The sequence below is a fragment of the Berghia stephanieae genome, chromosome 1 (assembly GCF_034508935.2).
Source record: "Berghia stephanieae isolate SIO BIC M18660-M18661 chromosome 1, UCSD_Bste_1.3, whole genome shotgun sequence".
Taxonomy (NCBI): Eukaryota; Metazoa; Mollusca; class Gastropoda; order Nudibranchia; family Aeolidiidae; genus Berghia; species Berghia stephanieae.
Genome location: NC_088360.1, coordinates 33,576,579 through 33,589,369, shown reverse-complemented (window position 1 = coordinate 33,589,369; position 12,791 = coordinate 33,576,579). Strand labels below are relative to the sequence as shown.

At 34.9% G+C, this 12,791-nt stretch overlaps 2 protein-coding genes across 3 annotated transcripts; one reads left to right on the top strand and one right to left on the bottom strand.

Annotated features, from left to right (window-relative positions):
• On the bottom strand, positions 1–4,815 carry LOC144972440 (testis-specific serine/threonine-protein kinase 3-like). Its single transcript, XM_078913616.1, has 2 exons — positions 3,777–4,815; positions 1–1,470 (listed from the first exon to the last, which is right to left on the bottom strand). Exons 1-2 carry the CDS (start codon positions 4,635–4,637, stop codon positions 1,177–1,179), a joined length of 1,155 nt encoding a protein of 384 aa, XP_078769742.1. The 5' UTR covers positions 4,638–4,815; the 3' UTR covers positions 1–1,176.
• Positions 4,816–4,870: 55 nt separating this feature from the next.
• LOC144972445 (testis-specific serine/threonine-protein kinase 1-like) lies at positions 4,871–12,558 on the top strand. Of its 2 annotated transcripts, XM_078913628.1 has the most exons (5): positions 4,871–5,283; positions 7,540–7,688; positions 8,623–8,830; positions 9,643–9,777; positions 12,353–12,556. In XM_078913628.1, the coding sequence occupies exons 1-5, from the start codon at positions 4,999–5,001 to the stop codon at positions 12,428–12,430; spliced, it is 855 nt and encodes a 284-aa protein (XP_078769754.1). In that variant the 5' UTR covers positions 4,871–4,998; the 3' UTR covers positions 12,431–12,556. The 2 variants fall into 2 exon arrangements, with proteins under 2 accessions (XP_078769754.1, XP_078769762.1); XM_078913636.1 differs by lacking the exon at positions 9,643–9,777 and having other exon boundaries at positions 12,353–12,558.
• The last annotated feature ends 233 nt before the right edge of the window (positions 12,559–12,791 follow it).

Here is a 12,791-nt window from a genome sequence, read left to right as displayed (position 1 = left end):
TTTGGAAACAATGGTATAATTTTATTGCAGTATATTTGTGATCATTGGACGCTTTTGGTGAAAACAAATTAAGAGCAAGGAACCAATAAGTTGAAAGATTGATGGTTTACCATGACAAGTAACAAACAGATGACAAATTGTTGCTGACGTATGATGTAGACCTTATAAATAACTAAAAAAGAAAAATTAATAATCAACATAATATTTAGATTAATTTATGATGAGGCTCTATGGCTCCCAATAGTATACATTAAATGTGATAAACAGTATCTTAATAGATGAGAACTCTCTTTCAAACAAAACCAAAAAAAAGAAAAGAAAAATTTCTACTGACCAAAGCTAACAAGGACATTTTAAGAATTATTTTGTTTTGACTTTTTTGGTCAAATGCATTTCATTACTTAAAGGCATTTTGATAAATTTAATAGATAACACGACGGTATGAAAATCATCCCTGGCAATTAAAGTTTAGATTCATTTGCCATGTACCCCTCCCACCCTATTCCCTCCTTTCTCATCTTCCTCCTCCTCCCCCTCCTCCTACAACGACAGCTCTTCCAACTGCTATTTTTACAACTGTTACTACTCCTCTGCGGCATTTTAAATGATGCAATGCTTAGTTACCAAGTATCTAACCATCTCATAAAAACACAGTACATATTGTAGCTGATACAACTGTTATATTTTATGAGAATTATATAATCCACCGATTTTCAGCATAATATCCAAACACATTCTCGTACAACCCGACCTTATTTTATGCCTTCCGCCACAACTGAAGCGAGCAGTCTCACGTAGTTACCACATGATCCGTTTCTGTGACGAGTAAACATCTTAGCATTCTCAACTATCAAAACGCTGCATTTTATGCTGTGTACACAAAGATTTCATAAAGATCTAAAAGGGAATTCATCATAAGATATATTCATGCGATAGGTCTCAAAGCGTGTTTTGCCAAACGAATCCAATATCATCATTCTGCCCCCACTCATCACCTACCTAACAACATTTTATTTATACCTCATTCTATTCTTTCAATTCAATATAATTGAAAGCTAGGTTAATCTGCAATATTTATTTCTGGCCCTGTGAAGATTTAACCCCATTTCCTAGCTCAAACTCAGACTGCTGGTTTTGAAAACGCGGCAATAAACGAATGATTTGCTATGACACATGTCACTGAGCAGCAGGCATAGGGTTAGGGTGAGGACCAGAGCTTTTATCTGCCATAGGTTTCTCGCTCTTATCGCGTGAATGGTGACGGTGATGGTGGTGATGATGGCGGTGGTCGTGCTGAGGGTGGGATTTGTGGTATTCTTTCTTTCCTTCCAGAGCCAGTTCACCGATCTTGGCCTCCATGGAGCTGGCTGACTCCATCCACCGTCCACGCATAATACGATGGATATCTGGGCGGAGGTTGAAGTCGTGAATGAACAACTTTAGCACCAAGTTCTTTTCTTCGTTCGTCACCTAAAATAATATGGTAATAAAGCAAACACGTGTTGTATTCTTTGTTGTTTTAAATTAATTTTGTTTCAATGTTTCTAATTTGTTTCTTTATACAAATGATTTAAAAGACAAATAAAAATGGACATCAATACATAGTAATTCTACAGATTCACCATACTTCCACGCACTTTATACAGTGCCTCATTATCGTCCATTTGACCATATGAAAATGTAGTTCTTCTTCAAACGGCGCACATCCAATAGTTTACTAGAACTCATAAAATATCTGTCTCTACCTACTAGAACTCTTAAAGTGTCTGTCAATACCTAAAACGGGTACTCATTTATGCTTAATTCGACTGGAGTAAAAGTTGTAAAATATATTATCTAAGAGCGCAACTCGGAGTCGAATCTAGAGTTTTTAACCTATCATTGACATCCATCAGGTCACTAACCATACTCAACATTGTTTGACTTTGTTTCAAAACGATACATGTTAACGCTGAGTCAATGATGCTATCATCTACACGAGAGTTTGTGAAGGGGCAATATCCATTTAATGTGCTCATCGCGGTTTACAAAGGGTCCCAAGCCAACAACACGTATTTGATATGTAGGACGAGCCATGGCGTATGTAAGCCACTATTACAATTTTCTTCCGTCAAAGACAACGCTGTAACCAACCGGTATTTATTTTCACCCAAATACGGTAAGAAAATGTGAGTAAAGAGCTTTTTCCAAGGACTCAACTTTGTGATTCCACAGCAGAACTGAAACCAATGCCTTAAGTAAAACGATGTGAGGGCTAACCTAGAGTCAAACAGAGACCACTAAGCAATGTTTCAATTTTTAAACGTGTACTGTAGACCACAAATAAAGTATCAAATATTTTTGTCTTTTGAGCATCAGCGTTGACTGAGTTGATCGGTTAAAATGAAGAAGATGGAAGGAGGAGTAGGAGAAAGCGGAGGATGATAAGAAGAAGAAGAAGATGTATCTCACTCGTATTTATCAAATAAGTCTCGGATCTAAACGTTTTTGATTCGAGTTTTGTAAATATATATAGAAATTCACTTCTCTTGTATTCATTTCTATATAAATAAAAAATACAAATTGTTTGATTTTATTAGGAATTAACTATTGATTATGATATAAGGTTTTGTCAACTTCTGATCAATTTTGGTTGGCCTTTCATTGATACACTGACAAAACGCGTTCTTTTTTACCTTTATAAAAGAAACCCTTTACTTCTTATCCATTGAATACAATGACCCCAGGCGACGTGTACTTATTTGCTGAGGTTCGTATCCCCTACCTATATCGCTGGTGCTACTCTCTACGTAAAAACGGTTAGCTCTATACTTGTAATCAAATACCGAAAAGAGGAGGATGAATTATCATAAGAAAGATATTCATCTCGTCGAATAAGAGGTTTTATCACAAAGACGTGATTGGCGAGGTACTTAGAAGAGCGATAACTCTGTCATACTTTTTAGAGGGAAATATTACTTTGATTACCTCCCTTGCATTACTTGTTGATTAAGGTAGCAGGGCCTTAAAAATTATATATATTTTTAAAAACTTTACTTGATCTCCTTTTATAACTATCAATATATTGTAAGGTACGACATTTTTATGCATGAATCTTTTTTTTTTTTTTTTGAGTATTCAAATTAGGTATCCAAAGTATAAGGTTATTTTTTTTAACCACGGTTATTTTACAAAAAAAATTCCATTTTCTGCATCTAAGTCAACACGACACAAAATCGTTCTGAAATCCTTGGTCACATCTGATAGGGGATAAACTCAATCAACTCTTTACTTTTCGAAGTCCCAGGTTTGAGAGTTTTCCTTAAATCGATCGGTATTTGAAGGACGAGTTTTCTGGCCAAATTTTTAAATTTGGGTCTTTCTGGAGCACGGCAGTTAACGTTGATTATTGTGAGTATCAACTTTACGTATCTTATAATGTTAGCAAGTTCTCGTCTAACTGATTTGAGTCGGTTTTATAACTAGAACAATAAACCGACTATTTCATATAATTGTCACCAATTGGTGTTTAAGTTGTTTTTTACTTCAAGAAAGATATTCAGGTTCTGTCAAATTTTATCACTGTTATTTCTTAGCTGCCCACGACTTTTTGTCATATTGTTTTGCATATTGCTTTGCCAACATGGTATAGATTCTTATCAGTAAAACTATAAAACAATGTCAACATTGTGAGTTTAAAAAAAAAAAACATACATCAATCACACAACCAACGGCAGCGACAAGTTAAGGATTCAATAATTGAAAATGCGTAGTATAATAATTATGATTTGGATTACCTTTTTGTATTTATGCCAAGGAAACTCCAACTTTTTTTGCTCTTCAAGGACCCCGCTGTTTCCACGACTCTCGTCAAATGGCATCTTTCCAGTAATGAAAATGTAAAGGATTACTCCTATTGCCCACATATCCGCCTTTTTAGGGTCATATGGGTGGCCCATAAGGATTTCGGGTGCTGCATATGATTTTGATCCACAATATGTCCGACTCATGTCTGATATGCAATCTCCCTTTACGAAACCAAAGTCACATAATTTCACATTGAATTTCTTGTCGAGCAACAAGTTTTCTAGTTTCAAATCTCGATGTGTAATGTTCATTTCATGTAGGTATTTAACTGCATTACATAACTGCCAAGTCCAACCTTTAACAAGATTTTCTGTAAGAGCTCCAACTTTTTGTATATATCTCAAAACATCTCCGTTTTCCGCATATTCGAGAATCATGTAGACCCGCCTGCCATCATCAAAAGCATCAAAAACTTTGATTATATTTGCTTGCCGAAGTCCTGGCCATATATCAAGTTCACGCGGCAAAAACTTTGTTTGAAAATCTCTTGGAGCTTTACTCCTATCAACAATCTTCACGGCCACCAACGACTTTATCTTATTAAACGAGATGGCTAATTTTACTTTAGAATAACTGCCATTACCTAACGTCTTCCGCACCAGATAGCCATTCTTTGCAAGAACAGCTCGATAGGTTGGCCTGTAAGTTATAGACTCACTTCTAGAGTTAGCTGACCGCTTGACTTCAATGGGTTCTACTTCCGCCTGTATTACCTGAAGTTCATCCTCAAGTCTACGAAGACGGCCCCCTTCGTCGTCCATATCAAGCTTTGCTCTTTTTGCCGGCAGCATAGATTTTACCTTTAAATTATGCCAGCAATGTTTACTTTAGGGATTTAAAAGTGTCATGGATGTTCAATTTAGCTAGCACACGTTCAAAATAGTATACACCAAAATGTACCATTAAAATTATCCGATTTCCGTAGAGTTGAGATAATAATAAACAAGTCTCCATGAAAGGAAAAAGATGGCCGTGCAAATTAGTGCTTTTCGATGACGTACTGTGTTACTTCATGACGTGCAACACAAGTTGCTACATCTAAAAGTATACAATACAAAATGGTGTCTTCCTTGTTTATTTTACATTTCAAGAATGATAACTAAACCCGATTGAGTAACTGCTTGAAATTGGACTTTGAGGGAGCTTAAAGATATGTCGGGGACAACTGTGAAAGAATTTGCTACAAGCGATGACGAAGTCTATTTGAAGAAATTGGGCTACAACATAGGAACGACGATAGGAGAAGGTTCTTATGCTAAAGTAAAAAGTGCTTACAGTGATAAGATGCAGAAAAGGGTGGCGATGAAAATAATAAACAGACGCAGTGCTCCAAAGGATTTTAAAGAGAAGTTTTTGCCAAGAGAACTCAAATGCATGAAAGCTGTAAACCATCAAAGCATTATAAAATTGTATGAAATAATAGAATTTGAGCAAAAGGTAAGAATAAGTAGTTTACTTTCTTTCTTTAGTAGAAAGTATATTCCTGGGTAGTGATTTGCTTCCTAATGCAGAGGGCAACACTATTTATTGATTTCCTAATTGAAAAAATAAACTTTTCTTTCAATACAAGATAAAGTACTTGAGTTGTAACCGTAATAGTAGGGTCTGTGAAAGTTTAGTAATTAAGTCTAACCACCAAATAGCTCTAAGAAACTCATAGCTCGCGCCAGTGGTACATTTTATCATTTTCTAACCAATTCAAGCTATGTTAATAGTTGTCAGTGACTGAAAGGATGACACCAGTCACAAACCTCTGACTTTGACGTCATGCTCTGAAGTAAGGCATTTTGTACCAGTATAGTCAGATATGAATGAGTACATTTTATAGGCAATAAAGAAAAGTGTAAAAATTGTAAGTGCACAAACAAACATAACAGGGGACTTATACTTTAATTAAGGAACTTTTGTTCGTATGGCCTGGCTGAGAAAAATAATGGAACACGGTGAACCCGCTTTAAGCACTTTAAATCTGTGGAGGTGCTTCTTAGATCGTCATATTTTATTTGTTTACTACATGACGGCGTGAAATGCGGCAATGAAAGATCTCCATCCGTCTCTGTCCACGGCGAATACCTTTAAACGAATTCCATGTCTCACCTCATTTCTTCATTTCTCCATCCACTCTTTAAACAGAGCTGCTCAAGTTTATACAGATACATTCACCATGCTATTTATTTTAAAATATGATTAGAACAACGAAAATATTGAAATAAGAAAAAATGATCTCGTAATTTGCAAAAATCTGAAAAGGTGTTTATGAAATATGCAGTTTACTAATTTTGATGTCCTTTTGTTCTGGTGTTTATGAGTGTCGAAATGGGACACACAGCTCCCTGAAACAATCTATGTCCATTTCAGTGCATTGGAAGAGGTATTTCTGAGAGAAGCAGTGCTTGAAAGGTATTATGAAAACAGCTTCGCACAAAGCAATAAGAAAAATACGAAAAAAGGTCATTATTAAACAATCTACTCTGACTGGTAAGCGAATTCAAGAGCTCCTGTTTACTGGTCAGATATACGACAAATACATTACCTTTGTGCTGCAACCCAGAGGTCTTAGAAGATTCCATCCTCAAAGAGGAAGAGTGATATTGTGGGATATATTTATTCTTCTAATTTTCTATCTAATTTGCCTGTCATTGTAGTATTCACTTCTTCCACATGTTTACCAGCTTGTACTCAACATTAGCTTTTACCAATGTGTACTAAAACGTATAATAATCAAATCACTATGGGAAACTCCAAATGCTGTGTATATTTGGATACTCGTATCAATGATATATAATATAGATGGGATATAGATTATAAATTTTTATTTGCAAATGGGCTAAATGATTTATAACCACTCCCCATTTATACATACATCTATTCAAACCAGTTGCAGAAAACCAATATTTGGTAGGATTATTCAACCAACCAGTTTACCTTGATGAAGCTCGAGCAACTTCAATAATATTATTGAATGTCTGTCGACTAATAATTGACTACCAAACTTTTCAAGTAATTTGTCCTGACCCGGCAATGATAAAAACCAATAACGAAACTATGCGTTCCAAGAGAGAAAAAAAAAAAGAATGCATGGAATTTTTGTTTAATGTATTTGTTGAACGCTGCATATTAACTATAGTAATAAGCGGTTATGGTTATGGAATCTATGATTTGACGCTCTACCTGCTTGTCATCTTTTTCAACATAGGGTTCAGTGTATAAGCTGTTCTGCCGTACTCTAGAAAAATCCATATTTTAAAATTTGGCCAGAAAACTCTACCTTCAAATATCGATCGATTTAAATTACCCTCATCTTGGAAAAAAAAACAACTCTTAAACCTGGTACTAGGTTTGAGAGTACTTTTGCCAAGATGAGGGTAATTTAGATCGATCGATATTTGAAGGACGAGTTTTCTGGCCAAATTTTAAAATATGGGTTTTTCCAGAGTACAGCAGTCTTGGTGTTGCTCATTATCCCTGTGACAATGCTTAATCTTTTTAGTGATTGATACTTAGTATAGGCCAAACCTTTTGAAGTTTAACATGGGGAATCTTTAATCAAATCTTTAACAAGTAATCGTGGACTGAAGGGACTTGTAAGTCAATCATCGGCTCTTATTGACGAACTCAGGCCTAAAACTTTATTGAAAGCGAACTGTGCCCGATATCTTGATCTACTTTTATTGTATCATGTCATTCTGGCAGGTGTACATAGTGATGGAGCACGCGGGCCATGGCGATCTCTTAGAGTACATCAAGCTTCGAGGAGCAATTGCTGAGGACAGGTCAAGGACAATGTTTATACAACTAGTAGATGCAGTTGCTTACTTACACGGCTGTGGTATTGCACACAGGTAAACAAATTATTCTGTTTTCAGATTTTTAGGACGTACCTTGTCATCATTTTTAAAAACATAAAATAATTGAAATCCTAGATAAATCATCACGTTTATAGAAATAGAGCCCAAATAACAATACACGGAATGAATATTCCGACACTTTATTAAAGGTCGTTTAACCTTCATACATTTTGCGAAGGATTTTTTTAAACAATAGAAGCAGTATCTACTTTTTTGTTTAGTTGTCCCATGCTTTATATTCAAATATTAAATAAAACTTGTAATCCATGATTTCACAAAATTATGCATGTTTTTTGAAAATAAAACTGTACAAATATTTGCCTTAATGGCCGACCTGACTGCATTAGAATGGTATTATAAACCATGTCCAGCTGAAAACCCACAAGGTTAAAGAGCTCTGCGAGGAATAAAAATGGGCATATTCCTAAATATTTTGCCAAACGATGTAACTTGCCTGTTAGTGTGCATATTATAGCGGTATACATGGATCGTAATGATTAATACTCAACCGATCCATATTCGTGTTAGGTAGGATCCTCACTCCAACATTAGGCATATAGAATTCCCCGCTCGCCCGCGACAAAATGCAATCGACAAAAACAAAAAAATAAAAAAAAATAAAAAAAAGGTGACTGCCAAAAGATTGAGGTCCACGACGGCGGTCCGCCGCAAAAGAGTATGGCGGATATTCCAGTTCAATAAATCTGCAGGGTAATTAGAAGCTGGCTTTGAAACGGTATATTATATATAAACCTGCTTTTGCAAGAAGTGTTGACTGGCATGAAATTATTGTGTGACTATCAGATTGATGTTGCTTTAGCTGACACTTTTTGAGGATCAATAAAGCCTCTTTTATGCACCAAACCTTAGAATGATTTCGATAAATAGTATTGTTCACAATCATTTGTATCTTTATCTATTTATACAGAGACTTGAAATGTGAAAATCTTTTGCTTGACTATCAAAACAACATAAAGGTCTCCGACTTCGGATTTTCCCGGTACTTTGAAGAGCCTGCCATAAGCAAGACTTTCTGTGGAAGTGCCGCCTATGCTGCCCCAGAAATCCTTCAGGGAATCCCCTATTACATACCGCTTCACGACATTTGGGCTATGGGCATCATTCTCTACATCATGGTGCGTATTTAATTCGATATTGTTTATATTTTAAAAAGATATGATAATTCCAAAATAAAATGGAATAAATCAACTATATAACTATCTAGATATAAACTTTAAGGTTTAGAATCTTTATCGGTTAAGAAATGAATGACCTGGTTTGAATAACTCAAGAACAGCTGCTACGACATCAATTTGGCTTTCAACATATTAATCCCCAAATTTATTAAAGTTTTTTTTTCTGATATATTACTTGTGATTGTGTGTTTGCACAATAGTCCTATTTAAAGCTCCACGCGACCACCGCCAATTTGAATTTCAAGCCTCAAGAGTCTCTCCAGTCTCCAGTTCGTCCCACATCTTTTGCAGCAGTGCAATGCTATCTATTTCTTGATTGCTATGGTACTGTGACAGAGCAAGTGGCTTCTCTTAAAATGCTATCGTAATCATCAGTACAATCAGTGATGACGCCATACACAAACGAATTTTAGTGTCAAGGCAATGCTCCAAGTTGATATCCTTACATTGACCATGTAAAATAAATTAAACTTTCGAGAACCATGTCGCATAAAGCTAAAATAAATTACGATTTATGTCAAAATGACTCTTTTCTACTGATGACGCTATAGCTCTGCTGCTACCAAAGGACGCATAGTGTTAAAACTTATATCAAACTTGTATAAATTCTGCACGTGTAAACAGACTGTATAATAATACAGACTGCTCCTGAGACGCTTTTTTGTCAATTGTTGACAAAGTGGATTATCTCGTGTAAATATTGTTAAGGCAAAATGCCGTGTTAAATGGATCAATAATACATAAAATTACAGGTGTGTGCTTCAATGCCTTATGATGACTCCAACGTGAAGAAAATGATTCGAGACCAACTGGAGAAGAAAGTCAGTTTTTCCAAGTCCAAGACCGTCAGTAAAGAATGCAAGGATTTGATTTGCCATATATTAGAGGTATTACAGTACTGACAGACTCTGAAAAGCAAAACACACTTTTCATATTTTGGCCAGGTAACACGTCCTTCAAATTTTGATCGATTAATATGACCCTTATCTTGTCAAACACTCTCAAACCTGGGACTTCATTTAACTCCTTGAAGTCCCAAATTTCAGAGCTTTTGACAAGTTTAGAGTCATTTTATCAATTGATATTTGAAGAACGAGTTTTCTGGCCAAAATTTGAAAAACATATTGTTTTTTAGAGTACAGCAGAATAGTTCGTCTTTACGTTGAAATTAACATTTATTATGGCACACTGTGTCAACAGTTATGACACACTGTCTTAAGGGGGGGGGGGGGGGACATTAAAAATGATGAATTTTGACCCAGTTTGCTAAAAATTAGATTTTGGTGGGATGTTGTCATGTGACCATTTGTCTGCATAAAAAATTGCATGAGAACTTCATCTTCAGTTTTTTCGACTAAAAAAACGTATTTTGTGACCCATGGTATGGTTAAATCCTGCCCATTTTTAGTTTCAGTGGACTGATTTAATGAAAGAATATCAAACAGTTTTTATAACTAAGTAAAGGCAAAAACATATCAATTAAAAGTTAAAACTCTCCTCCATCTTCAACAACCAATCACTTTGTTCTTAATTATGTCATGTGGTCACAATCCAATCAGAGAGCGAGAGGAGAGTTTTTCCCTAAACTCGTTTACATTGACTTATAAATGCGTTTTTCTCAAAACTGCAATTTTCGTCACTAAAAACCTATCTCCTCCCTCAGTTTTCCATCAATCTTCTTCAAACTTTCTACAAATGAGTGTCACACAAATACGCAGGTCCTCTGGGTGTTTATTTTCCAATATGGCGTCGTTTCCATAGTAACGGGCAACTTTTTTCGAAGAAAATTATAAGTAATCATCCTTCCAAAACATATACATTATGACTGTGCATAGAAGTTTAGGATATTTCATCAAATAAATAAATGACCCTTTAGTATCGCTTCCCCCCCCCCCCCTTAACATTTATGACGCACTGTCTCAACATTTATGACGCACTGTCTCAACATTTATGACGCACTGTGTTATCATTTATGTCACAGTGTGTTATCATTTTTGGCACACTGAGTTAACATTTATGACACAATACAAAACGGCATTGAGTCGGAGAGAACAAGATGCTTGAAATTGAATTCTAAGCTTAACATATGCAATTTGAGTTCACATCAATGTCTTCATTCAAAAGAGTGGGTTTTTGATTCTTCAACTTCAAGAAGCTTACAATTTTCTATCTATGAGGCACCTTCTCAAAACGAAAAGAAAATGAATTTAGAATTAAAACGATGGAATAGGTAAATAAAGGGATAAATATATAAATAAATAGTGGAATAAATAGATAAATAAATAGATAATACATACATAAATAAATAAATAAATAAATAAATAAATAAATAAATAAATAAATAAATAAATAAATAAATAAAAAGAACATGGCTATACAAATATTAATTCTAAAAAGTTAACTAACAAAATGAGAGCAAAAGTTGGATGTCTCTCTGTCTTGGGATTAAAATAAAAAGGAAAGAAAAAAAAAGGAGTAGAAAAAAAGAAGGAAAAAAAAAAGGAAGAAGAAAAATCATGGGTAATACGAACTTTCAGATATTTTGTTTAAGTGTAATGAACTGTATTTATTCCCCACCTTAAGGAATGGTAATTAGCCCCAAGTTTCATATAATATGTGGCTATGAATTCAATTTACAGAGCCTAGTTCATCTCGCCAGAATACTGCTTTGACGCTGTGGATCACATGTTAGATTATTTTGACTCTACAGTCAACCTTCTTCATCTAAATCCTTACAAGATATTTACGTCATGAGGTGGAGGGTTACAATTTAATCTATACCTGCGTTCTGTGACAGAATAATATTATTCATTTTGACCAGACAGAAAAATTACTTTAAATATCGGTCGTTTATAAAATGATCCAAAGTTCGAAACCTGAGACCCCCAAGAAGTCAATATCCTGATCTAAGAGGTCTCGGGTTTGAAATGTTTGATATTTTGAGAGTCATTTTTGTTGATCTATGTTTGAAGTAAACGGATTATAATTCAAAATACACATATTTTATCAAAAAGAATATGTCTATGGTGACATAATACATTATCTCTGTGATAACAAAATTTTCAGACAATTTCATTAAAAAGATTCAGAGAAATATTTGACATAGTATCCCATACCCCTAGAAAAACGATATATTGAGAAAATAGCAAAATATCTTTCCGTTTTTCACACTTTTCTTAAGACATGTACCCTTTTCGACTGTGGATTAAAAAATTGTGCCTTTATAGTCTATTTTGAGAAGTTGGGCATCAATAATATCATTTCTAAGATAATAAAATGTCGTTTGCCACCAACATCTCAAAATCCATTTTTTGAAGGATTTTCCTCATAATTAGACCCAAAACGGCCTGTAGGACGAGTTTTCTTGCCAAATTGTTAAATACTACGCTTCTTTCCAGAGCACAGCGGTTAACTGGTCAATATCAATCTCTATTTCATTCATGCTATTCTTCCCCTTCCTAGGTAAATGTAAAGAAGCGATACACCATCAGTAATATCTATGCTCACGCTTGGATGAGCGAAGGAGCAACAGGAAGCTGAATGCCGCTAAAGACCGTGTCTGTGATGAATTACCTTTGAATGTTTGGACGGGTGAATGTAGTTGTATGCTAATGTAAATCAGTAAATAAATTGTTACAGGTTTGATAAACGGTTTATTTGTTCGCTTCCTTGTCTTTTTAGAGTCTGATTTTTAAAACACTTTAAAACATTTTTCAAAAGATATTTTCTTTTTAAATTTCATTCAGAGTTGTATTTTTTGCCACATCAGCATTGAAATACTCAAATAGCGGTCAAAATAAATTAAGATCGAACCAGTTTTTTTTTTATTATACATTCCTCCAACGCGGGGAAGTTAATGCAAACAACGTTGTTTTGAATTTGTTTTATTTTCTGATCTGTT